This window comes from Raphanus sativus, chromosome 5, assembly GCF_000801105.2.
Source record: "Raphanus sativus cultivar WK10039 chromosome 5, ASM80110v3, whole genome shotgun sequence".
NCBI classification, from domain to species: domain Eukaryota; kingdom Viridiplantae; phylum Streptophyta; class Magnoliopsida; order Brassicales; family Brassicaceae; genus Raphanus; species Raphanus sativus.
The window spans coordinates 37,957,151-37,982,597 of NC_079515.1; the positions used below are offsets into that span (position 1 = coordinate 37,957,151).

The 25,447-nt window shown below is 35.9% G+C and overlaps 6 protein-coding genes across 6 annotated transcripts; 3 read left to right on the plus strand and 3 right to left on the minus strand.

Annotated features, from left to right (window-relative positions):
• The first annotated feature begins 6,010 nt into the window (after positions 1 to 6,010).
• On the plus strand, positions 6,011 to 8,668 carry LOC108863540 (plant intracellular Ras-group-related LRR protein 9). The gene is made up of 3 exons (XM_018637999.2): positions 6,011 to 6,896; positions 7,548 to 7,714; positions 7,793 to 8,668. The coding sequence occupies exons 1-3, from the start codon at positions 6,189 to 6,191 to the stop codon at positions 8,421 to 8,423; spliced, it is 1,506 nt and encodes a 501-aa protein (XP_018493501.1). The 5' UTR covers positions 6,011 to 6,188; the 3' UTR covers positions 8,424 to 8,668.
• A 2,601-nt stretch (positions 8,669 to 11,269) lies between these two features.
• Positions 11,270 to 13,512, plus strand: LOC108856256 (probable sugar phosphate/phosphate translocator At3g11320). The gene is made up of 4 exons (XM_018630022.2): positions 11,270 to 11,936; positions 12,529 to 12,632; positions 12,703 to 12,931; positions 13,017 to 13,512. Exons 1-4 carry the CDS (start codon positions 11,481 to 11,483, stop codon positions 13,161 to 13,163), a joined length of 936 nt encoding a protein of 311 aa, XP_018485524.1. The 5' UTR covers positions 11,270 to 11,480; the 3' UTR covers positions 13,164 to 13,512.
• A 106-nt stretch (positions 13,513 to 13,618) lies between these two features.
• Positions 13,619 to 15,192, minus strand: LOC130512427 (protein yippee-like At3g11230). Its single transcript, XM_057010396.1, has 5 exons — positions 14,877 to 15,192; positions 14,405 to 14,448; positions 14,180 to 14,288; positions 14,025 to 14,080; positions 13,619 to 13,953 (listed from the first exon to the last, which is right to left on the minus strand). Exons 1-5 carry the CDS (start codon positions 14,970 to 14,972, stop codon positions 13,866 to 13,868), a joined length of 393 nt encoding a protein of 130 aa, XP_056866376.1. The 5' UTR covers positions 14,973 to 15,192; the 3' UTR covers positions 13,619 to 13,865.
• A 401-nt stretch (positions 15,193 to 15,593) lies between these two features.
• LOC108860361 (uncharacterized) lies at positions 15,594 to 17,281 on the minus strand. The gene is given in 2 exon segments (XM_018634250.2): positions 15,594 to 17,038; positions 17,041 to 17,281. Coding segments are annotated over 2 exon segments (1,494 nt in total). The 5' UTR covers positions 17,239 to 17,281; the 3' UTR covers positions 15,594 to 15,742.
• Positions 17,282 to 20,062: 2,781 nt separating this feature from the next.
• LOC130495023 (PHD finger protein ALFIN-LIKE 2) lies at positions 20,063 to 22,265 on the plus strand. Its single transcript, XM_056985925.1, has 5 exons — positions 20,063 to 20,363; positions 20,476 to 20,508; positions 20,587 to 20,809; positions 21,510 to 21,633; positions 21,721 to 22,265. Exons 1-5 carry the CDS (start codon positions 20,270 to 20,272, stop codon positions 21,982 to 21,984), a joined length of 738 nt encoding a protein of 245 aa, XP_056841905.1. The 5' UTR covers positions 20,063 to 20,269; the 3' UTR covers positions 21,985 to 22,265.
• Positions 22,266 to 22,382: 117 nt separating this feature from the next.
• Positions 22,383 to 25,024, minus strand: LOC108862810 (omega-3 fatty acid desaturase, chloroplastic). Its single transcript, XM_018637058.2, has 8 exons — positions 24,218 to 25,024; positions 23,855 to 23,944; positions 23,706 to 23,772; positions 23,531 to 23,623; positions 23,237 to 23,422; positions 23,074 to 23,154; positions 22,854 to 22,991; positions 22,383 to 22,763 (listed from the first exon to the last, which is right to left on the minus strand). The coding sequence occupies exons 1-8, from the start codon at positions 24,694 to 24,696 to the stop codon at positions 22,572 to 22,574; spliced, it is 1,326 nt and encodes a 441-aa protein (XP_018492560.1). The 5' UTR covers positions 24,697 to 25,024; the 3' UTR covers positions 22,383 to 22,571.
• Between the last annotated feature and the right edge of the window lie 423 nt (positions 25,025 to 25,447).

Below are 25,447 nucleotides of genomic sequence, written 5' to 3' on the forward strand. Positions count from 1 at the left end.
ACATCACTATAACATGGAGGAATTGTATTTGTTGTGTGGTTTTCAAGTGTGTCTCACTCTATTCTTTTCTAAATGGCTCACAAGCCTTTATATAGAAAATACAAAACATCACATTATGCTTTTTGAGAATCCATAACATACAAGAGAGTAATGGAGTCTTAAAGTCAAAAAATCAATATGTCATTAAGAAAATTTAATTCCTTTTGACTCAATTTTTAATGACTTAGCAATAAAGAATATATTATATATTTGACCAAATCAAACATAAATAATATTTCTTTTAATTTGGGTTTGCATTTTATGTTTATACAAACATAAAGATAGTCATGAATAAGTAATGGACATAATATCCAACTAACAAATTCAAACCCAAATATCCAATATATGACATTTGCTAATTTTTAATATTTAGCCAAACTCATTTTGGACTTCCATTTCTCATTCAAAACCAACTCTGATTTTGACATACGAGTACACTACTTCATAGTGTCAAACATTCGGTTATTCCGACGAACGTCTTCGTCCCGAAACATACCGAAAAATGGTCTTAAACCATTTCGTCAAAAACGAGTTCCAACAATCCCCCACATGAATAGAAATGCTTCTAGACACTAGACGACTCGACAGACTTGACTTCCTAGACAAGACTCGACAAGACTCAACAAGACTCAACTAAGGACTTTTGAGAGTACAAACGAGAAATTCACTGCATGATGAGTTGGTAGCAATTTTTCAGCCTTGAACCAGTCATTGTTAATAGCTATCGGATTTACTCGGCCAGGAGGTGGCCATGATGTCTTGAACCTCCCGGGCTTTGGTGTAAACCTAGACAATAGCCAAAACACAGTTTCATTCTCTCACAAAACCAATTTCTCTATTGTGTTCATTTTGGCCGTGAACATTCCTGGTAATCATGAGTGAACTTTAGAGAATATAGCCATTTTATTCTCCTAGAAACGGCCCCATTTCACACCCACAAGGTGATTTGCCATTAGTTTTGTTTAGAGGAGTATCATGTACTACTCCATTCATATCTCAAAACAATTGGCACAAATCATTAAAAGCAAATGCTTATCCTCTATTCCTTACATGTAGCACTGTTTAATCATCCTAGGAACTGGGTATAGACCGAAGTCTTACAGTGCTTTGGGCAGACTTAGTTTGACTTAGTTGTCTCCTTGAACCTATTTCTTGGGATCTCCAATCTGATAAGTAGAGTTACCGCCAAACCTCATCTTAGTTCATAGGCTAAACCCATTCCTCTTGATGATATTACAATTTGATCTCATGACACACCTTTAATAACAGGATCCTAGGTTGTCATCATAGTGAACATAATCTCTTGAGATTAGTCGAGATCAATTGTCTAATGATTTTTGTCATCTGTTCAAGATACAATTAACCATTATACACAAAACTCAGTGTATGACACTAGTTTTTTTTTTTTTTTAAATCATAGTTTGATAACTATCACTAAGTTAATTTGGCCTCTTGCCAATAACTTTATATGGTAAGCAAAGCTTCCCCCACATTTCTTGAGATAGCTCAAAATCATGCATATTTATTTACATTTAACATCTCTTAAGAGTTTAGAAAATTACTCTACACCTCTTTTAGATTTAAATGAATAAAAATAATTTCGAAAAATTATTACAATTTTCTTTAAAATGTATTTCATTCTCAGAAATTCACATTTTAGATACAACTATTTTCATAGTTCTTTCAAGTTGATTTATAACTCTATGATTTGAATTTTTCCAAAACATATTTTTGCTTTTAGCAAATATACATATCATTACATGATATTTTTCTACCATAAAAACCACAATTTTCTATGATTATTCTCAACCATATTGACTTTAGAACTACAATACATATGTCAGTTTCAGTCATATTGGTCTGAAAATTCTCACTGGTTTTGCATGGTCAACCTTTTTAAAAATGCATTTAAGCATTGACGAAATACAAATGTTTTGATCAATATCAACAAATATTTTATTTCTTATGGCAAACGATTTATATGTGGCAGACCTCTCCCAAATTTTATTTGGGGCGTCGACTCACAAAATTCATTTCCATTCATATAACATGATCCCTTAAGAATCAAAATGTTATTTATAACTATGGTTTCACCATATTTGAAACTTGAATTTCTTCTTATTTTCTCATGGTCAACATACTTAATAACTAAATTAAGTTATCCCAAAATCTGAAAGAAGAAAACAAAAACGTTAAATCATTCTTGATAATTAAAGCAATTAATTATCTTAACCAAGTCAATGCAATAACACATTTTGACCAATTAAAAAAAACGTTTTAACTTGATGGAGATCCTGTTTGCATCAAAACAAAAACAAGATATCATTAGTGCATATAATGAGAAAAAATGAATTTTTATCTCCATAGAAATCATCAACAAAAATAATCTGATGGAGTGGACAGATTTTTTTATCACCATGAAATCTCCAATTCCTGTTTTCATGACAAAACACTTCACAAAATAATCAGTTTTGTTAGTATAATAATACAAACAAAAAATTTACTAGAAAGATTATTTTGAAATAATCCTATAGATCTGATTCCGGCATCTTTTCCCAAAGATCAGTCAACCTGTTCTTACAAAACAAATACTTTTTACAATAATCAGTCCGGTTAGTGCAAAGCAATAAACGGATATTTTGAGTTAAGACTGATAGAACCGTATTTTATAAACTACGGATTACTGAATATTGTAAAAAAATAAAAAATGATAATACTATACCAAAGAGTAAGAAAAGGATGATACAACTGCAGAGGCGAGATATTATCTCTTTCCTTAACTCAAAATACGTCCCGTAGTGCGACGGTTCGATAACGTAATGAGTCCCAGGATACAACTGCAAACAATCTTCTGAATTTGCGTCACTCTATCAGAAGCCTGGCGAAACTAATTTTGTGTTGTACTCTCAGACAACAAAAATAAATAAAATAAAAACATCACTATAACATGGAGGAATTGTATTTGTTGTTGGTTTTCAAGTGTGTCTCACTCTATTCTTTTCTAAATGGCTCACAAGCCTTTATATAGAAAATACAAAACATCACATTATGCTTTTGAGAATCCATAACATACAAGAGAGTAATGGAGTCTTAAAGTCAAAAAATCAATATTGTCATTAAGAAAATTTAATTCCTTTTGACTCAATTTTTAATGACTTAGCAATAAAGAATATATTATATATTTGACCAAATCAAACATAAATAATATTTCTTTTAATTTGGGTTTGCATTTTATGTTTATACAAACATAAAGATAGTCATGAATAAGTAATGGACATAATATCCAACTAACAAATTCAAACCCAAATATCCAATATATGACATTTGCTAATTTTTAATATTTAGCCAAACTCATTTTGGACTTCCATTTCTCATTCAAAACCAACTCTGATTTTGACATACGAGTACACTACTTCATAGTGTCAAACATTCGGTTATTCCGACGAACGTCTTCGTCCCGAAACATACCGAAAAATGGTCTTAAACCATTTCGTCAAAAACGAGTTCCAACAATCAGCGCTGTCAAGCTTTTTCACCATCGATGACATTCTCTGTTCTGTCTGACAGCTTGATCGCTGTTGGGATATTTGTATCCTCAAGGTGGAAATTGAAGGGTTAGGGAACTTGAAGAAGCAAGATAGGGAAGATGCTATAGTAAATAAAGTGGTGCTCCTTGTCTGCTGCTATGCATCCGCTATCCTAATAGTTTGCTTTAAGTACGCAACCATTCCGTACGGTAATCTCCCCGAGGATCCTGCAGCACAGGAGAGGGAACCTGGAACAGGGCTAGGGAATGAGGCAGCGCTTGGAGCTGGGACTGATGGGACAGGGACTGGCGGGACAGGGGTTGATTCTTTGGCGAACGTGTGATGAAGTGATGTTTGTTGGTTTCTTAATTCAATAAGATGCATGTGTACTGGACGTGGTGTTTGTTCTTTGTTTGTGTGCTTTGTGCTATTTTAAGTTTCTCTATAACTTTGTGTGTGTGCTATTTCAGTAAGCTTCTTTATAACTTTGTGTAATGGACGTTGTCGTTTGTTGTTTTGTTTTTTCAATAAGATTGTATACACTGGTGCTTCCCTACTTAGACTGTATACACTGGTGCTTGCCTAGTGTTCAAGATACTTCGTTATTCTTTTCTTAAAGGTTCGTAAATATTTGTTTTAGAACTATAATTGTAAATTATGCAGTACTCTTGTTCTACGAAGAGAGTGAAAGAGTTCCTCTCGATTAGTCTTATATTAAACTCTGTAGATGAGATTCAGCATGAACATGTATTGAAAGTAAGGTTTTTGTGAGTTGGTGTAAAAAAGTTAAGAACTGTTGAAGCAAACGAATTTGTAAAGGCACATAAACTACATGGCCACCAAGGTTGTTTAACTTGCTTTCCAAGTTTCTTTTTTTAGCAATTCGTGTGGACAAACTGAAGCTCAGTTTTTTTTTGAGTGGGTGACAAAAAATAAAATAAAATAAAAACTAAAATATTACATTAATATGTTTTGTGAAAGGAATATTTAGAATAAAAATAAACTAACAAAATTGTACAGATAAAATATTTATTTATAACTAAAGGAAAGAAATGAATATTAACTAACAAAAGTGACAGAAAATACTTGAACTATATGTAAAACCATAAATATTGAAATACAAACCTGACTTTGAAATATAAGAACTAAGAAACAAAAAGAAACTGTAAACTTAAAGGAAAAAAAAGATGATGAAAAAATAGAAAAGAAAATATGACGGATAAAAATGAAAACTAGTGAAAACAAATAAGTAATAACACAAAAAGAGAAAAAGGAGACAAATGGGGAATTGAACCAGGGATGAGTGGGGGCAAATATAATGGTTGAGCCAATTATACTGCTGAAGTTTTGTATTTTCATATGGCTAGACATAAAGTTATTTTTAAATTTTTGTAGGGATAGCTGACCTCACCACACACTACCTAGATCTGCCCATGATCGGCTGAGCCTCTACATAATTTCTAAACAGTTTTTTTTTTATAGTTTTAAAAATATTGACTAATAGATAAGTGTCACGTATTAGAACAGTTTCTCTAGAAATTGATTGAATATGAAATGATTTTTAATGTAGATGTAACTAATTTAGCTGTAAAATTAATCATAAAAAGATAAATTCATATAGCAAATATCTTTTGTTCCCTGCATCTTTACCAAATAGTGCTCTAGAAAACCGTTTTCTAACTTTTGACTTTAGCTTTAATACTAGAGTAGATAAACATAATTGGGAATTCTTAATTCTTATAGTTATACTCCGTTTTTTTTCAAACTTTTATGTCTGAATTGATTACTATTTTATTATTAACTTTTCAATCATAAATTTTGAATACAAATTGAAGATTTATTTTAAAATATAAATATACTAAATTTTTTAGTTTGTCAAAAATATATTGCAATAGAAACTATATATAATATAAATATATATATATATATACAGTTATGCTAAACTATAACACATACCATAAAACCCATGATAATTTATATCATGTTAATATCATGTTTTTAGTAAAATAGTCTAAACGGTCCAACTATACAATCCTAATGGCCATAATTAAGTTGCTTTATATATATACGAATTATAGAAATGAAAATCTTCCACTTGCATTTTATTTTCTGTAAGTTACTTTATGGAATAAATGATTTTGTAATATACATCTTAGCTAAATATTAGGACGTGCGAATCCGAGAATTAAGGGAAGAGGAGAGGTTACAAAATATATAGTTTATTTTTAGTCAGATAACATGAAAAATAATTATTGGACTCAACATGATATTAACTGGTCATGCGGAAGAATTAATAGGATAGATGATAATAACTTCAGTTGCAAAAAACAAAAACAGGGCTACGATTGGCCCAACTTTATTCAGAGAAAATTCGAAGTATTGACGATTCTATAGCCCATGAAAGGCCCATATGTTCATTTTAGCTATTAGTATCCGTCAACATTAGTGAACACGTGGCAACTCTGTCTGCAACAGAGAGCAGAGAGAGACGAACACGAGAGAACGTGAAGAGAAGAATCTCACCACTTCATCATCATCATCATCATCATCATCATCATCACCGATTCAGATTCAAATCTTCTCGGAGGAACACTCTTCACACAACGCCAAAAGCTACAAACAATGGCGGCGGATCCAAACCCCAAGAAATTCCCCGTCCTCTCCTACGTCTTAGCTCGTCTCCCTTCTTTCACCCCCACCAAATCCTCTTCCTCCCCTCCCGCCTTCGATGTCGAGCAACCACCACCACCGTCGATCGAGATCGTCACGCAGATGCCTCACCTAGCCGAGCCTGGCGTCCTCGACTCCATGACCAAAGCCATCACGGACGTCGCCGAGACCCGATCCGTCCTCCGAACCCTAGGGCCGAGACCCGACCACGAGGCCGTCGACAAGGCGCGCGCCAGGCTCTCGGAGATCGAGGGGATGCTGTCGGAGTCCTTCGAGGAGGTCACGCTGGACGAGGCGGCGGGGAAAGACGAGGAGAAGAGGCGGGAGATGGATCAGGAGAAGACGTGGTGCGAGTCGATTCTGAAGCTGGACGAGGTTCACGGATCTTACGAGAAGATGTTGAGTGATGCGGAGGAGAGGCTGGTGAGGATTTATGAGTTCGCGGAGAAGAAGAAGAAGGCGGAGGAAGGTGAAGGTGAGGGTAGTGGGGTTGCTACGGAGGAGGAGGTTAATGAGGAGGTTGTGGGGATATTGCAGGAGGCGATGGGTAATCCGGTGGAGAGAGTTGATTTGTCTGGGAGGAAGCTGAGTTTGCTCCCCGAGGCGTTTGGGAGGATTCAAGGGTTACTTGTTCTTAATCTCTCCAACAATCTGCTCCAGGTTACTTCTTGTTCATTCTTGAGAGACAGAATCAATATTACAGTTCGCTACATTGTTGAATTGGTGAATTGAATTCTGATCATGGCTTCTCTAGATGTTTAAACCATTTAGTAAATGATAGTCGCTGATGAGCAAACCATTTAGTAAATGATGATAAGGAGTGATCACAAGATTACTAGGTGCATTTGGTTCTGGTCTTATTCTATTGGTGACGATGAAACAATGCCTTTTCTGATGTGATTCAGTGACAAATTGTTATCAGTGATGTTTAGTTAGTCTGATGTGAAATTTAAGAGATTCTGGCATATGTGTGTTTGTTTTGGTTTTGCGTTTGAGATTGTGGCCGATGATGATTTGTAGTTTTACGAGATTCTACGTATCGGCTTGTTTTTGGTTCTGCCATATCTTTGATATTAGTAAAACCTGTGCTCGATAAGTTAGTTATATAAAGGAATAGGTTCCGGTATGGCTATTCTGCAAGCGAATGCTGCTGCTGTTCACGCTATTGGTTTCTTTGATTGTTCTGAGTTAGAGCCTGTTGCTCCAGCTGTATTAGCTGTCTTGATTTGTTTGTGAATTGAACTAAATTCTGTCAAAGCTTAGTTTTTGAGTTTCACTTGTCTTACCTGACGGAGGTTTTATGTCCAACAGGGTATTCCTGATTCGATAGCAGGATTGCATGGTCTTGTTGAATTAGATGTCTCCGGTAATCTTCTGGAGACATTACCAGATTCTATCGGTCTACTTTCAAACTTGAAGATTCTGAATGTCTCGACTAACAAGCTCACCGCCTTGCCTGATTCCATCTGCCGTTGCGGGTACGTAATACTTAACTTAACTTAATGAAGTTTTTTTCTGTAATCAGTTTTAACCACTTTCTAAAATCAAACTCTCAGGTCGTTGGTTGTGTTGGACGCGAGCTTCAACCGTCTCACCTACTTACCAACCAACATCGGATTCGAACTAGTGAACCTAGAAAAGCTCATGATCCAATACAACAAGATCCGATCCTTGCCTAGCAGTATAGGCGAAATGAGATCCCTAAGTTACCTCGACGCCCACTTCAACGAACTGCACGGCCTACCTGACTCTTTCGTCTTGCTCACAAACCTAGAGTACTTAAACCTAAGCAGTAACTTCAGCGACCTCAAGGATCTCCCTTCCTCATTCGGCGACCTCATAAGCCTCCAGAAACTGGACTTGAGTAACAACCAAATCCACTCCCTCCCAGACACTTTCGGCACTCTCGAGAGCCTGGTGGAACTGAACGTGGACCAGAATCCGCTCGTGGTCCCACCATTGGAAGTGGTGAAGGAAGGTGTGGAGGCTGTGAAGATGTATATGGGTAAGAGAAGGATCACTATGTTGGAAGAAGAAGAGAGGAGGAGATTGGAGGAGGAGATGGAGCAGGCGAACGCAGGGTGGATCACACGAACCACCTCGAAGCTGAAATCTTATGTCTCAGATGTTTCTGAGTATCTCAATCCGACTTCTCCCCGAGACCCTTACCTTGAGAGAGAACTATGAATGTGACTTTGGCTTTGAAAAAACGATTCTGCTCTCCTTTTGGCTGGTTTTGTCTCATTATCTCTCTTTTCAGTCAGTATATAATGAAGGGTTCTCTCTTCGTTACGTTTGTGATTCTTCTGGCAGGTTATACCTGTCATTTAACTTGGGTTCATTCTTAAGATGAACCTTCTTGGATTTTGCCGGTTTTTAAAGAAAAAACAAATGTTTTATGGGTTAATAAAAGCTCAAAGGAGTTTAACTGAGTTCTGTGTTTGAGTTTTGTGTATCTATATTCTTTTGGTTTGATGATTGCATTAATCTAAACATCAGACTATTGAGTTAAAGTCTAATGTTTCTAATCTACTATGTGATAAACATGAACGGATCTACTACTTCTTACGTTTCTGCTAGTTTTTGTGGGAAATTGATTGTGAATGCGTCTCTCTTTGTTTTGATGTAGTGGGAGCACGACAGCACTAAACTAAACATTGTTTTCCAACGTCTTAGCTTCGTTTTAGTGACTTTAAACATCGATCCTAGACTTCCAAATGTGTCTATGACTCTGAATACGTATGGTTCATAAGCTTAAGTTTCAAGAAATGGACAGCTAGAGCCTGAGATTTGGATTCAAGGATGTAGGTCCTAGGTAGTCCTAACTATTTAACAACCGGTCCATGAACAAGACATGTCTAAAGGAGCTCTAGTGACTTATCTTAAGGGATGACTTTATTTGTCGGCTGGTAGTGTTTTCATTATAATAAGATTCAGCACGTTTGCGTTAAGTCAAATAGACAAGATCGTGGCTCGTGCATGGTCATGAACTGATAATCCACTTCACGATGCCAAATCCCGTGATTGGTGAAACAATAATTATATAATAAACAAAATTATCTTTTTTTTTTGAAACACAGACAAAATTATCTAATGACCAGAAAGTCTTATAAAACTAGCATATAAATCCACCTTTTATTTTACTACAAACAGAAATATTTGAATCTTTGTAACAAATGTGACAATTACAAAGAATCGAACAATTGACATTTCAACAACTTTTCTCTAACTACCTACCCTTCTTATTTTGGTTGGTACTATAACTATTTTAAAAATCACTTAATTATTCATTTGTTTCACAAAAAAAATGCATTTTAGGATTTTAATTTTATTTCACAGAAATTATCATTTTATGTTTTCAATGCAAATTTGTAAACCATATTCCAGTTTTAACTTTGTTTTGAAGTATTAACTTAAGAAATATTTTTGGTAACGTGTCAATGATGTACAACTTTTTTTGTGAATAACATTTTTTTTTTATAAAAAACATGGTGAATATTTGCTAATGAATACGGTGATCATTCCTTACAACTTTTATGGGTTCGAAAGTTCGAAACTATATTCTTGAAAACCAACTTTTCTCAATCCCTTAAAGACCAACTTTTTCTGTTCATAATTACACCAAACCGAACAGAAAACATTAACGTTTAACGTTTATACTTACCATGAAAGGGAAAGAAGGTAAGAGAAGTCCATAATAAAACAGTTCAAAAATTAACGCTTCATTTACCACTTTGATTATCATTCAATTTAAATCAAATTAACAGAGTCCATAATAAAACCAGTTAAAATTTTATAAATGCATTTATCAACGAATTAAATTTAGGGATAATTTGAAAAATACACTATTTATGATTTAAATTTTGAAAAATACACTTCTTTTTTTCCTTTCTGAAAACTATACTTTATTATGTGTGATAAGATATTCTTATCCTTATTTAAATTAAAATTACAAATATTAATAACTAAATGTAAATCTGAAAATACTGTTATTGTTATGTTTGTGATAAAATATTTTTTGAGATAATTGCATATTAATGTTGTTGGTGTCTTCATGGCGTAGAAAAATGAATGGATTGAAAACGTTGTCAACACGTAATGAAACACAGACAAATCATTTTTTCTTAAGAATGGAAAAATTAATTCGTAAATTCTATGAAACTGCAAGAGTCTTCTGTGTTCCATATGCATAAAGTTCACAACTATATCATTCCTCCTTTGAACCATTGTGTGCTAACAAAAAGAGAAAAGGTACATCAATACATGTATAGTTGTATATAAAGACAAAAATATTCGAATCAGAATAAGTGATCATTTAGTTATTGGCTAAGAACGTTCGTATAAGTGACTGATTGTTTTTTTTTAACAATCCTACTAACAAGAATGTAGTAAAATTGGGAAGCAACGAATTAAGCTACTTTTGCTATTTTTCAGATGTTGTATTGTTGATTTCTTTTATAAAAAATATCTTAATATTGGTTAGAAGGTATTCATGTAACGGGTCTAGTACGTTTTCTGTAGTTTTAAGCTGATTCTTGTTTTTCTATATTACTTGGTCTTATATGTTTTCAATGATGAGAAAAGAGAACAATGGGTTAATATCCTATTGGTAAGCAATACATAAGAGATGACAATACAATGGGGAACCGCTTTTTTTACAGCATTGGTATCGTTTGTTCAATCAAAAAAATGTAAGATATACTTATAAGATATTATATACATATCAAGTCAATTATCTGAAACCAAATCAACAAAAATCCTATTATTGTTGAAATCATTTTATTAAGATTTTCAGCTTAGATATTAAAATAATTATAAACATTAAAATTGGATAATTTGGTCATTTCACTTTTAAACAAGTGTAGTTTTAAAAAAACTTAAAAGTTGGTGTAATTTTCAAAATATTATCTCACATAGAGTCATTTTTCCAAATTTCCCCTTAAATTTAAACTAACCGAAACTTATATCTGCAACTAAGTTTCAAAAAAGAAAAAAAAACTTATATTAATACACAATACATAACGCACTAATCAAAAAAATACATAACGCGTTGTTGCAGCTTTAACCCCCCCAACAAAAAAAAAAATCACAGATTGACCTTTCCTTCTTCTTCATCGTCTTCTTCACCAAATCGCACTTTCTCCAAATCTAGATTCTCCTCTTAGCATTTCACTCTCTTCGTGATTTCAATTGACTCATAATCATAACCGACCAGATCTGGTGGTTTTTTTCACACAAAACCCGATGAAGATGGCGGCGGCGGCGGCCAACGGGCGGTTTTTCACGATCGGGATCGTGGCGTCGTGGTACTCGTCGAACATCGGAGTGCTGCTCCTGAACAAGTACCTGCTGAGCAACTACGGGTTCAAGTACCCGATCTTCCTGACCATGTGCCACATGACCGCCTGCTCCCTCCTCAGCTACGTGGCCATCGCGTGGATGAAGATGGTCCCTATGCAGACGATCAGATCCCGCGTCCAGTTCCTCAAGATCGCCGCCCTCAGCCTCGTCTTCTGCGTCTCCGTCGTGTTCGGGAACATCTCTTTGAGGTTCCTCCCGGTGTCGTTTAACCAGGCGATCGGCGCCACGACGCCGTTTTTCACGGCCGTGTTTGCGTATTTGATAACGCTGAAGAAGGAGGCGTGGTTGACTTATGTGACGCTTGTCCCTGTTGTCACTGGTGTTGTTATTGCTAGTGGGGTAAGTTTTGATTTTTTGATTGAGTGTTGTGGAGATTGAGATGTGTTGTTGTGACGTGGCTGATGAAGTTACTAGCTTTAGGGAGATGTTGAGGCATGACATCTTTGTTTGATTCGGTTTCGTGTGTGAATGTTAATAGGAGTCTTAGCTAAGGGTAACATTTGTGTATAGATGTACTTGCATTGCTCTGAGTTCTGAAAAGTTCCTTACTTTTATCTCAATCACTTCACAATATAAACTTTATATTCAGATTGTTTAGCATATGAGGTGAAATGCTTTAGGGAGATGGAAATGTCATGGCATCTGATTGATTCAGTTATGTGAATGTTTATAGAAATCTTAGGCAGGGTTGTAAAGTTAGAAAAACCTTTTGGATTGCTCTGAGATCGAGGGCTGCTGAGTTCTGATAACTCACAATTATAAACTTTATATGCTGTGCAAAAGTTTTTTACTTGGTAGGGGAGTTGTTCTTATATGTGTGCAGAGCATGCTTACTCTTGGATCTATTTGATTTCATACGAAGTTTTGGTGTCTGTGTATTGAAGTTGACTCTCTATCTGATTTTTTCTTCCTTTTTTCATGATTCGATCAGAGTGAACCAAGTTTCCACCTGTTTGGATTCATAATGTGCGTTGCAGCCACAGCTGCGAGAGCACTTAAATCAGTTCTTCAAGGGATTTTGCTATCTTCAGAAGGGTAAGAGATGAATGCATCATATTTGTTAAGAGGGCTGCTGAGATATTTATACTGAATTTTGTTTTTGAAGGGAGAAGCTAAACTCAATGAATCTCCTCCTCTACATGGCTCCCATAGCGGTTGTGTTCCTTCTTCCTGCTACCCTTATCATGGAGAAGAACGTTGTTGGCATCACGATTGCACTCGCCAGAGACGATTTTAGAATCGTTTGGTATCTGCTATTCAATTCGGCGCTTGCTTATTTCGTGAACTTGACTAACTTCTTAGTCACGAAACACACCAGCGCTCTGACTCTTCAGGTAGAAAACAATTCATCTCTTCTATACTTTATTACCACTTCTTCTCCTAAACGTTATTAAGTGAAGAATCTTGAACTTGTCACAGGTGCTAGGAAACGCCAAAGGAGCAGTAGCAGTGGTGGTTTCCATCTTAATATTCAAGAATCCTGTCTCGGTGACTGGAATGTTAGGTTACTCTCTAACGGTCATTGGAGTAATCCTCTACAGTGAAGCCAAGAAACGAAGCAAATGAAGTTAAAGAAAGCTTCTTCAATTTTTATTTGTTAGGTCCTTGCAGGTTAAAACACAAAGGCAAAGTTTCTTTTGATGTGAACAAAAGCATCTCTGGACCAGAAGCAAAAAGTATATGTAAAGGCAACACCAAAAGGATCAGGGAGAGTACCATAAGCAATAAGTGATTTTGTTTCCTTCTTTGTTCTTTTTTGTTTTTGTTTATGGATCTTCTACAGCTTTTGTCATAGGTTGTTCTAAGAGTAACTTGGATGTAGCTTCCTTTTTTTGGTCGATTCTTTACATCTACTTTTGTGATATCAACATTTATAACACTGATTAATTAATGGAAAAGACAATGCTTTTTTTTCTTTCTCTTTCACCAGTCTGTGAATTCAACTCATGTTCTGTAGTTCCACTACGTTTTGATTCTGAACACGAATGTACACTGCTATTGATGTGGTAGAGAACTTTAGAAAGAAAAGAACTTAAAAGCTTTGATAAATAAGATAATGAGAGATATTCTAATTGTAAGTGTTCCACAAATGGTTGCAACACATAACAATTGATCTCTGAATGTGTCCTAAAGGAAGATGGATTGTTCAGAGTTCAGACAATGAGAAAAAAAAAAGACATTGAAAAGAATGATAGGAGAGATGAAAGAGGAGGAGAGAATGTACAAATCAGATAATGAGTTATTTGAGAAGAAGAAGAAGCATCATCATCAATCATCAGTATCACTATCTCCAGCTTCAGCTTCAACTTCTTGAGCCACCCAGTAATTGTTCCCATCTGGACCCCAAACCTTGTACCTTTATAAGAATATGAACAACACATTTAACCATCTCAAAAAGAAGCAGAGATTTTGAAATAGACTACTTACCTTTCGAGAACAGATTTCCCTTCCTTGTACTTTTGAGTCTTCTCAAAAGCAAACTCCTGAATAAAAAACCAAACAAACATTAGATTTAGCAGCAGCAAAAGGCAAGAGCCAAAAATGAGAAAAAAAAAAAAGCAATTGATGATTTCTTATTTTACATATCTCCATCCAACATAAGAGCCGCATTTGACGCAGTAAATATCAACCACGGTGTGCATCCCGGTCATCATCATCCTATCTTCCTTCTTCCCAGCATACACATTCGCTCTGTCCACACCACACACACAAAATCCACCACTAGTAAAAAAATGCATTAACTATTCCCTATAGAGCTTTGGCCATTTTCAGATGATGTATCCCCAAATTAAAGTAGATTAACTTACACCTTACTGAAGAGGTAAGCTTTCCCATGGCGTGATTGAAATGACTGTCAAAAAAAACAAGGCAAACAATACATAAGTATCCTCTGTATGCGCAACAAATCTTTTACAGTCTTGCAATGTGCGAGTCATAAGTACTTGGAATGAAGTAATCAAAACTGTATTTAGCATCAAACCCCCGCAATCAAATCCACACAGCTTATGCACCAGTTTAAATAATTTATATATGGTGTCAAAGATCAAGTAGCCATATAAAGAGTAACAAACGATTGAATAACAGTCTCAAGATGAATATATCCATGATCGATCATGTAGATTCAATAATAAAGGAAGCATAGTCAAAATGCAATGCGAGCAATAATATGATTCATTCTTCTAATCTTCTCCACAATCAGTTTATATCATCGGATTATAGAGCACAGTTATAAATCGTAGAACAAGATTTAGCAGCAGTAAAAAGAAAATTTGAGAAAACCTTGGAGACGACATCATCGCAGAGGGCGATATCAGTTTTGCAATGACGGCAACAGTAGGACTTGCCTTCCAATTCCACCAAGAACAATCTCCCCATCTTTTTTTTCGAATCGATCGTACTCCTTAGTAGTGGAGAGCAAAGGAACCGATCTTTTATATAATAAACAAAAAAATCAATATTGAGAGATATGATGAGATCATTTAATTACGGAACAAGGCGTTAGGATTATTTTTGGGTGAAAGAACCAAGAAAAGTCTATAAAAATGGAGAAAAAAATTCTGAAGTGTGTGTTCGGTATAAGAAATGTGGACCTGAAAAAGTCGTGGCCATTAGGAATGTACGTTAAACTATTTCTTTTATGCGAGTTGCATACGTACAAATCTCTTTTACTAGATTGATGCGAGTGTACGTCATTGCTTCTTCTTATCCCTAGAAGAATCTATGTATCTTACTACTTACTACTTGTCAACAATACAGTACTATAATATTCCCCTAATCACTTACTAATTAGTAATTACTCGCAAACCCTCTTAGCCATAAAGAGTCTTTACAAATAGTCCAATCTCCGTATCCAATGCCATTGAACCAAAAGACAAAAGAAGATTTTGCATCTTTTGCGTTTGAGACAGGTGACAAATCTTTAATTATGCTTAGAAGATGTTGTAAACATTTAAACCACACTTGTAAACAAAAGGATCTTATCTGGTTTAATGAGTCTTAAGATATTAGTCATTTTATTTAACAAGTAGAATTATTACATATGATTAAACTGGTTTTGTCTTGTCCAAGCATAAACATAATTTTATTTTCATCCACAGAATTATTATATATATATCATCGATCATTTTGGACATTTTATTACGACTCTAAGAACAAGCTCGGGAAGGAATACACTCGATAGAACAGAAGCATACTTGATCTTTTCCATTGACAACCTGTTTGTCTTGGCAGATACGGTGACAGGTTTGACAAATGGGGCGAGAAGCACCATCGTTTGAAGCAATCTCAACTTCGAAACCATTCACTTTGATCCTGTGGCCACTTTTCAAATAAGGGTATTTCCCTAAGATGCAGTCAACATGTAGAGTGGTGATGCATTGGTGGCAGGTGTAGAAAATTCGGTTTTTCTCTATACTTTCTTCGCATATCTCACACCATCCATTGTTACATTCTATATAATCATAGTCTAAAGTGAGTGGATGATCGTCACACTTGTATTTCACCAGTCCTGGTAAATTCAGGCATCTAAAGTCAAATATGATGCGGTCTGTGTTTCTTGCTGATGCTGTGGACCCTGAAAAACGTTGCTCGCAACCGTAACACTCCCAAGTGCCTTTGTTGTAGTCTACTCCCAGATAGAACGTATCACATGGGAGAGCAGTGTGGTAGAATGGCTCGACGAAGGAAGCACATTTTACATCCATTTTGAATCCACATTCTTTATGGATACATATGTACGACATGAGTCCACAAGAGTATTGGTTGCACACAGAACAAGTGAAGAATCCATCCCCGGTAGTTTCGACATGTAGAGTTACGGGATGGACATGTAACCCGTGCCCCATCTTCCGAGGAAGATTCGCACACGTTTCGTGGAGAGCAAAACCACATTGCTTGCAACGCAAGAACTTACCAGTTTTATAAGTGGGAAGAATACATGCTCGACATAACTCCTCACTTTCTTGATCTTCCACTACTCTCATCGATAGGTCATGGTCATGGCTAAAATGGCGCCATACTGATTCGCCGTCTATATTCTCCACCCCCAACAACAACGGCGCAACATCATCAACTTCAGAGCCAGCAACCGCTTCTTCTTCTTCTTCAGGCTCTCCTTCAACATCTTTGCCATCCCACACATTTGAGCGAATCATACAGTTAGGATGTATAACGTAACTGCATGTCTTGTCGATACAAGAATATCCTCCGTACCCAATATCAACCCGTTCCCAACAGATTTCACAAAACTTGCCGTCAGAGATGCGGAGAACTAGAGAGAGACGGTGCGAGTGACGTGTGATCTTTATAACCTTCGGTAGGTATATACAACGCCTATTCACAAAGAAATCGCAATGTAAACATACGTACATCTCATCGGGATATGGTTCCGACCCGCAAACATCACAAGGGAAGGTAATATCTCGACGAATGAGGGTTAGTGTATATGCTCATGGCACTTTGGATAAGTTACCGTGAGACAATCCTTGTGGAAACTGGATCCACATCCTTGACAATAGTAAAATGCGTTCGACTCTTCCTCCACCGAAAAAACCTCGTTTTTACAAAGACAGCAAATTGCATCTCTAGATTTGCATTGCTGAAGTTCTTCAAATTCGTGTTTAAGGTGACCGGGGATGAACATCACGGCAACTAATGTAGTTTTTTTTTTCTTAAGAGAAAAAATATATTAACTTTTTTATGTATTGAATACATAATACGATCAAACCACGTGCATGGTATAAATAGATATCTTGTTTGTTCTCCCTCCTTTTAGGTTCAAGAAAGAAGAAGAAAAGAATTTTTTTTAACACAAAAGAAGAAGAAGAAAAGTATATATTGGCTTTTATGATGGCTGGACAAAAAACATACTCCATAATTCATACATATACTTTGCACAGGGGCTTACGCTGTTGCACACCTCCATTCTTCTTTTCTTCATTCTTCTTTTCTTCATCTGATATTTGTTATATTCTTCAGGCAATCCATTTAGACATATATGTGTTTTGATTCCGCCAATTACATAGCACGTGTCTTTGTTCTTCTAGATGGTCACTAGACGGAAATGAAAGTTGCTATAATAAATGATAAATATATAATTATCCAAATAAATATTTAGATAAACAAATAATCATATATATATATTCTCAAAATTTTGGAAAACCATATTTTTAGTCAAAAACAGTAAAGTTTCATTTTTTTCGTTAAAATTGTATTAAAGAAAAACAGTAAAACTACATTTCTAGCAAAATTCGCAAAGCTAAAATATTCATATAGTTGCCAATAGGGGTGAGCATTTTATCCGATATCCGAAGCCGTACCGAACCCGATCCAAAAAATCTGAACCGAAATCCAAAAAATTCGAACCGAAATCCGAACCGAAATAACAAAATATCCGAACGGGTATTGATTTAGGAGAGATTGGATATCCGAACCTGAACGGATAATTCCCGAACCCGAATGGATATCTGAAGATAACCTTATATTTTTAGTTTTTATCTCTCATTTTTAAAATATTTATATTGATGTCATACATATTTTAAAATTATATAATATCATATAATTACGAAGAAAAATGATTTGATATTCACTTAAAATAAATATCAAATTTTTTGTTTCATGTATTAACAAAAGTTACATCCAAATTCTAAAATAAAGTCAAATTAATGTCTATTTATTTTTGAAATATTACCTCCAAATCTATTAATAATTCAATATATTTAAAAAATAAAAAGTCAGTTAATTGAAAATTAAACTTTTAAATACAAGAACCTTAAAAACTAAAAAAATTATTTTTTTTTTATTTTCAAAATCTAAATATCCGAACCCAACCTAAAATAACCGAACCCGAACTAAAAATACCTAAACCCGACCCGAAGTATTAAAATACCCAAATGGATATTGTACTCTTATTCCAAAATATCCGAAAATCCGAAATATCCGACCCAAACCCAAATGGGATATCCGAACGTACTCCCTTAATTGCCAAAATAAAATTGACATAGCCACTAAAACATAATAGATAAAATGGAAAAAATTCAGAAAACAAAAAAACAGTTTTTTTTTCCGTCAATGATTTTATAATTAAAATACGGACCAAGCCCAACATTCAGCCGAAGCCCAATACAAAAATCTATGGCTTAAATCCCAAAATACAACAGTCCACCGAAAGATTTTAAACAGGCCCGCGGCCCAAACCCAAAGAACAAACCGACAGAACGTCTGGCGTGTCGAGGAGACTAAACACGTGGAGCTCTCCGCTCTGATCCTGTGACACGCGTCGCAATCCGCCTCAACTCGACCACCTCCATCTCTAACTCGCCGGAACTTTACCAGCTCGCCATCCCTTTCGTCGGAGCTCTGAAACAAACAAGCCTCCGACGATACCAAACCGTTCTTCACCGCCTTGTCTTCACGCCAGAAAGATTCCATCGAGACATCGAGATCTCTCCGACTTTGAACCACTTCACATCGAGGACAAGCGAACCGAGAACCACAAACATACTTCCCTCGCACGTCGTCTATGTCGCCGGCGATCCTCATCGTCTACCGGACGACCAAACTCAATAACTCAAACAGCCATCTTTCCGATAACCACACCAAAACTAAAGCACAGATCGGACTAGTAACCTTACCCAAAATTCCGGGTTCTACAAAAAAAAAACAGTTAAAAACCCAAAAAAATATCTATACTATTAAAGCAGGATCCTATTTGAATTTTTACATAAACTTACCCTTCTATTATAAGGAAGTCGCATGTTTCATTAAGGGTATTTCTGTTATTTTGTATCATTTTCAATTAATAGGTCTCTTAATTATAGGCCCAAACTTTTTATGTTTCTTTAATTTCACGGTTTTGGACCATTTGGACCGATTTTAATATTTATCTAAGTTCACATTTTTCGTTAGGGCCATTTGGGCCAAGTTCTAATATTGATACTAACAAATATTTACACATAATTATTATTATTTATTTTTCTCAATATAAATAAAATTGTTAAAAGAATATAATATTAATTTATTCACAAGTTAAATCTGTTAAAAATTATATCTTTCAAAAATTCGGTACATAAAAGTGAAAATTGATTGAAAAAAATTTAAATACCACTTCAAATTTTTGAAAAAAACCAAGTTCAATTTTAAACATAAATACCCATTTATAAAATAAAAATAAAAATAAAACAATACAATAAAAATAAATAAAAATATTTCATTTCACAAACTTATTCAAAATTTATAAAAAAAAAAAACAAACCCACGCTTCGCGGATCAAAACCCAGTACTTGATTATATTTCGAGAAAAAAAAACGGGTTTAATTTGGGCCTAAACCTAAAATAATTGAACATACGGCCCAAAAAGGATCTCCCAATTAAATAAACTTCACCTAAAACGACGTATCTTCAATAGCCAAACCTTTTCGCTGACGCAACCAAACTCCCAAAAATTAAAAATAAAATAAAAAATAAATAAACTTTTTCCCCTCTCTCTCCTGTTTCTTCTTCTCCTCTCCATCTCCTTCCAAACTCTCTCTCTCTATATCTCCTTTTTCTCTCTCCGCTTCCGAGCACATCGGGTCTCTGAAAACCATTGATGCAGCCCTCGATCTTTCTCCACTAGCTACTGATCTACACCCTTATACAAACCGTACATACACATACATACTCTGTAAAAATCTATGGCCGCCGTTTCCTCTAACCCTCGCACCGTCGAAGAGATCTTCAAGGATTACACCGCTCGTCGCTCCGCTCTTCTCCGTGCTCTTACTAAAGGTCTTCAAACACACAAAACCCATCTCGAAAGTTTCTATCTTTCTTCCTAATAATGCCTTTTGGATTTTCCTTATAAAAAAGTGTTGATTTTTTTTTTGGATTTTTTGCTCAGATGTTGATGATTTCTACTCTCAATGCGATCCGGGTAAGTCAGTTTTAGCATAAATGAGCAGAAAGGTCTCGCCTTTTTATCCCTTTTGTAAGATATTTGGTTTTTGTGTAGAGAAGGAGAATTTGTGTTTGTATGGACACCCGAATGAGTCATGGGAAGTGAATCTACCAGCGGAGGAAGTTCCTCCTGAGCTTCCTGAGCCTGCTCTTGGTATCAATTTCGCTAGAGATGGTATGCAGAGGAAAGATTGGCTCTCGCTTGTTGCTGTCCATAGTGACTGTTGGTTGCTCTCTGTTTCTTTCTACTTTGGTGCTCGACTTAACCGCAACGAGAGGTCTCTTTTCTTTCTCTCTCTCTCTCTTTGAAACAAATTTTGATTCAGGTTTGAGTTTTCATTAAGACAAGTCTTGCATTTTTTTTTTACTTTGTTTTAATGGGTTTTGTTCTTCTTACATAAAAACCGTTTGTGTTTTCCTGTTGTGTTTATGTGCTCTTTTAGCCCTGACATGAAGCTGTTTGAAGGATAGAAATGTATAGTGAAGAAAAATTGAAACTGTTTTGGTAGTCTTTGAGTGTGTTTATTTTTTACCCTTTGATGTCTGTGTATGGTTCTTCTTTTCTTAGGCTATGTTTATTATGGCTCGACTCATATCTATGGACGACGTCTTGATTATTGTTACTTCACTGCTCTGAAGTATCTCTTTCTTGCATCTTTAGTTATTGTATTGCCTTAAACTTGAAACTTGATTATTCTTTTTTGTCATTACTTGACTACCCTCCCTTATCTTAAAGGGCAGTTGTGTTCTGTCTTTGAACATCTTACAACTGCTATTTTGTGGGAGCATGTGATAAATTTCACCGTCTCACTGTTACATGTGAAACTTATCTTAGTAACTATTGGAATCCCAAGAACTTCGCTGAAAAAAGGAAATGTGAAAGTTGCATGTTGACCAAAAAGACTCTTTCGTTAGGTACTAATGAGATCATATCACTGTTTATATATTTCTACAAAACTCATATCTTTTATATTGCAGGAAGCGGCTATTCAGTCTGATCAACGATCTCCCAACTCTCTTTGATGTAGTGACTGGTAGGAAACCAATCAAAGACAACAAGCCAAGCTCGGATTCCGGAAGCAAATCTAGAAACGGCACTAAGGTACATTAAAAAAAATATGATCTTAATCTTCAGTTTTGATTTGCAAACTCTCCTTTTAAAAAACAAAAAAAAATGGGTCTGTTGCAGAGATCAATAGAAGGGCAGACAAAGAGTCCGACACCAAGACTGATGGAAGAGAGCTACGAGGATGAGGATGAAGAAGAAGACGAGCATGGAGACACTCTCTGTGGTATCTGTGGAGGCAACTATACACAAGATGAGTTCTGGATTTGCTGTGATGTTTGTGAACGTTGGTACCACGGGAAATGCGTGAAGATCACTCCCGCCAAAGCAGAGAGCATCAAGCAGTATAAATGCCCACCTTGCTGTGCAAAGAAAGGAAGACAGTGATCATCATCATCATCTCCATATCTCCCCAGAGACTCTGGTTCTTATGTCTTAATCGATATATTAATCAACCTTTTTTTCTTGTTTCTTTTAACCTTTTAATTTCAAAGCATACAAAAACTCTCTCTTTAGATTTGCCAGAAGGGATTCCAAGAAGTTAAGAGAGTGTAGCAACTGTTTGAGTATTATTATTCTTATAAGAAAACTAGTCTGTTCTGTCAAATTGTGTCATGGAGATTTGTATATGTAGTCATATCTTAAGCATTGAACTTTATTCTGCAGCTTATGTTTAATCTTTTGCTGATTTGGTTCCTATTTGGTTCCTCTATTCTGCTGTGGTCTCTGGCTGTTCATGCAACAATATACAAACTATATATAAACCTTAAGAAGGATGAATCTAAGACGATTCAATGTATCTTATATTTATAGCTTCAGTACTGAAAACAAATTTGTCGTTTCCATCTGATTGTATTCAGAGATACTAACTCTCTGGAGGTAGTAGTAACACAATAGATTGGACGTTAATAAGCAAAAAAATCAGCTGGTCAGAAATAGAAAAAGCTTCTCTATCACTTTCTGCTTGCTTCATTTTAATCTGCTGTTACTTTGACCTCTCCATATAGATTAGGATCTGCTTTATAGTATACAACATCTTCTTGGTCGCTCACATAATGATCTTCTTTCATACTTTTTGCTAAGATTCCCAGTAAATGTAATGGCAAAGGTCCAGACTTATCAGGCTCCCTGTAATACTTGCCTAATACTGGTTTAGCCGCTTCTGTCTGCAAAACAGAAATGGCAACCAAACACACAAAAAATGGTTAGAAACTCAAATATTTTAACTCTCTCAGTCTTCAGATTCAGTAACTTACGGCTTCTACTAGATGATAATGTGGGATCTGCGGGAAAAGATGATGTATCACATGAGTTCCAATGTCGTGATGAATGTTATTGATCACTCCGTAGTCACGATCCAATGTTGTAAGCCCTCCTCTCAAGTAACTCCATTCCTGTTTCGAGAGAAACAAGAAAGACTTAAGTATTGCATTGTCTCCGAAGAAGAGTGAAAGGCCAGAGACTCTGCATTTTTACCTTCCCACGGTACCAAGGGAGCTTATCTTCATGACCATGATGATGCAGGTAAGTCACAAAGTCCAACCACATCACATTTATCTGTAGTTGAAATAAAAAACAATTGTCAGGTTAAGGCAAAAAAAAAAGAAACAAATCAGAGGAGAGGAAGAGGCAGCATTACCCAGTAAGGGATTCCATAGAGTTTGAGCATTTGTATTGGACCCATCACAAAGTTGAGACACACAAGCAGAGCAGCCATTGCAGTCCAACAAGCTGTAGAAGTAAGAACATCCTTCTTCTCTTTAGGGAGGAACAAATCACTGTCCGGATGGTAATGAGAACCCTTTTTCCCCGGGCTTCGAGCCCACTGAAAACAACACAGATGAAGAAAACACACGAGCCTTTTATTTACTTGATCATGTGTAAGCTTAAGCTATTACAGCAACAAAGAGATGAGTCTTTTTTTTCTTCTTACCAAGTAGAAAGGGTACGCGAGCATCACGAGAGGCAGTGTGAATCTAAAGAACCGAGTGGGTCTATCCAAAGTCTTGAAGATTTTCTCAGACATCTGCAGTTACAAGAAACAGTATAAATAAATTAAAACAAACACCACAGGACTGAAAAACAAGAGCCAGTGTTAGTTAACTTACAGGATGCCAAGATTCATCGTTTTCAACATGTCCATGGTTCTGGTGGTGAGTCCTGTGGCTAATTCTCCTACAGACCAATCAAAGTTCATTTATTTACACACAGTAGATGAATGATGTAAAAAAAAAATGGTTTGAAAAGGAAAACTAACCAGCCATGGTAAGGGACTAGGATTGAGGAATGAAGAAGGTGACCAACAACACTGTTCAACCTCGGATCATTTGAGAAGCTACCATGTCCACTGAAACCAAACAGAGTATTGTGACAACTATAAGAGAAGATCAAGAAAGTCTACAAAACCAGTAACTAGTTGCTATTGGTCTACAAGCAACATCATGATGATGATAGTGAGAACTCAGTTCTGTCCAAGAGATAGGGATAAGGGATGCAAAAGCCAAAGACTTCGTTTCAATTTTGTAAAGTCAAATTAAAAGTGAGAAGAATCATCCAAAGTTGACCAAGTCAGAGGCTAAACAAGGAAAAGATAAGGTTTTTTTAAATATTGGAATTATACCAGTCATGGCCAAGAACAAAGAGAGCCCAGAACATGGTTCCTTGAGCAAGCCAATAGAGAGGCCAAACAAGCCAACTGTTGAGGTAAGCAGCTCCAGCAGCCAATGCAAACACAATGGCGACGTCTCTCACTACGTAGCTCATGGACTTCCATGGATTCTTAACCCAACAATGCTTGGGTATAGCTGCTCTGATATCAGCTAAGTTGAACGGAGGAGGCGCTCCTGGGTCGAATCTCTGCGTTTCGTGTTCCGCCTCGACAGGAGGAGGAGACGAGTCGACTGTTAAAGGCGTGGTTACATTCAACGCCCAGTTCTTAGTGGAGAACCCATTCAGACGAAACGAGAGAGAAGTGGAAGAAGAAGGGGATGGTCTGAGTTTGAAGGTGGTGTTGGTGTTAGAGAGGAAAGTGGATCTGGGTGTGGTGTAGATTCTGGGGAGAGGTCTTATGCCACATTCGGATAAGACCAAGTTCGCCATTGTTAGAGCTCTCTCTCTCTCCCCAGAAGAAGAAAGATGGAAGACTCTGTTTTTCTGCTCTGTTTATTAAATGAGAGGTTAGAAAAAGAGAAGAGATAAGTAATGAAAGACTATTAAGAGAGAGAGAGAGAGATGTAAAGTTGTGTTTCTTGTTTGCTTGTCGTGTCTCTCTCTGGTCTCTATATTCTGGTTCACAAAGTGTTTTGTTTTCCTTTCTGAGGTCGGCAATTTAGATTACATAACTGAATGTGTATATGTAAGTGTGAAGATCTGCAAGTTGAAAGGAGAAGAAAACTTAGTGCTGAGGTAAAAGAGATATTTGTTCTTGTTGTGGAAATTTTGTGACGGTCTATTTTGGGCCCAATTTGTCAACGAGACGTGTTTAGTTTGATCTTCTTGTTGTTTTTCTTCTTTTGGTATGGATCTCATTTAGCTAAAGCCTTTTTAGAGATCCATGTTTCATGATTAGCCATAATACTGTATATATAATCAATAAATATTCGTTAAATTGATGCACATTATTTTAGTTAAAAAAAAAACTTAGTAGTCACTTAGTGTGACATACTTAAGGAGAAATTTGTTTTATTTTGACGAAAATTTTTGGTCTGTTGATTATGTAAGAAAATAGGTTCACAGAGCCATAAGTTTATTTTTTCTTGTGGATGTGTTTCGGTTACTTCTGGGTTCTGCCCGGTTTGATGATTGTTGCGTCTGCGGGATTATAGATACAGGTCTTTGCCTAAAAGAATCA

What these genes read in the sequence shown, in the direction of transcription:
- LOC130495023 (XM_056985925.1), top strand. Translation starts at nt 20,270, where the DNA reads ATGGCCGCCGTTTCCTCTAACCCTCGCACCGTCGAAGAGATCTTCAAG. An exon ending in CTACTCTCAATGCGATCCGG is followed by an intron (nt 20,509 to 20,586) that starts GTAAGTCAGTTT and finishes GTTTTTGTGTAG; the next exon opens with AGAAGGAGAATTTGTGTTTG. An exon ending in CGACTTAACCGCAACGAGAG is followed by an intron (nt 20,810 to 21,509) that starts GTCTCTTTTCTT and finishes TTTATATTGCAG; the next exon opens with GAAGCGGCTATTCAGTCTGA.
- LOC108863540 (XM_018637999.2), top strand. Translation starts at nt 6,189, where the DNA reads ATGGCGGCGGATCCAAACCCCAAGAAATTCCCCGTCCTCTCCTACGTC. An exon ending in TCTCCAACAATCTGCTCCAG is followed by an intron (nt 6,897 to 7,547) that starts GTTACTTCTTGT and finishes TATGTCCAACAG; the next exon opens with GGTATTCCTGATTCGATAGC. An exon ending in GATTCCATCTGCCGTTGCGG is followed by an intron (nt 7,715 to 7,792) that starts GTACGTAATACT and finishes TCAAACTCTCAG; the next exon opens with GTCGTTGGTTGTGTTGGACG.
- LOC108862810 (XM_018637058.2), bottom strand. Translation starts at nt 24,696, where the DNA reads ATGGCGAACTTGGTCTTATCCGAATGTGGCATAAGACCTCTCCCCAGA. An exon ending in ACGATGAATCTTGGCATCCT is followed by an intron (nt 23,624 to 23,705) that starts GTAAGTTAACTA and finishes TTGTAACTGCAG; the next exon opens with ATGTCTGAGAAAATCTTCAA. An exon ending in TCCCTTGGTACCGTGGGAAG is followed by an intron (nt 22,992 to 23,073) that starts GTAAAAATGCAG and finishes CTCTCGAAACAG; the next exon opens with GAATGGAGTTACTTGAGAGG.
- LOC130512427 (XM_057010396.1), bottom strand. Translation starts at nt 14,972, where the DNA reads ATGGGGAGATTGTTCTTGGTGGAATTGGAAGGCAAGTCCTACTGTTGC. An exon ending in GCGATGATGTCGTCTCCAAG is followed by an intron (nt 14,449 to 14,876) that starts GTTTTCTCAAAT and finishes TTTTTTTGACAG; the next exon opens with TCATTTCAATCACGCCATGG. An exon ending in GGGAAATCTGTTCTCGAAAG is followed by an intron (nt 13,954 to 14,024) that starts GTAAGTAGTCTA and finishes ATTCTTATAAAG; the next exon opens with GTACAAGGTTTGGGGTCCAG.
- LOC108856256 (XM_018630022.2), top strand. Translation starts at nt 11,481, where the DNA reads ATGAAGATGGCGGCGGCGGCGGCCAACGGGCGGTTTTTCACGATCGGG. An exon ending in GTGTTGTTATTGCTAGTGGG is followed by an intron (nt 11,937 to 12,528) that starts GTAAGTTTTGAT and finishes TGATTCGATCAG; the next exon opens with AGTGAACCAAGTTTCCACCT. An exon ending in ATTTTGCTATCTTCAGAAGG is followed by an intron (nt 12,633 to 12,702) that starts GTAAGAGATGAA and finishes TTGTTTTTGAAG; the next exon opens with GGAGAAGCTAAACTCAATGA.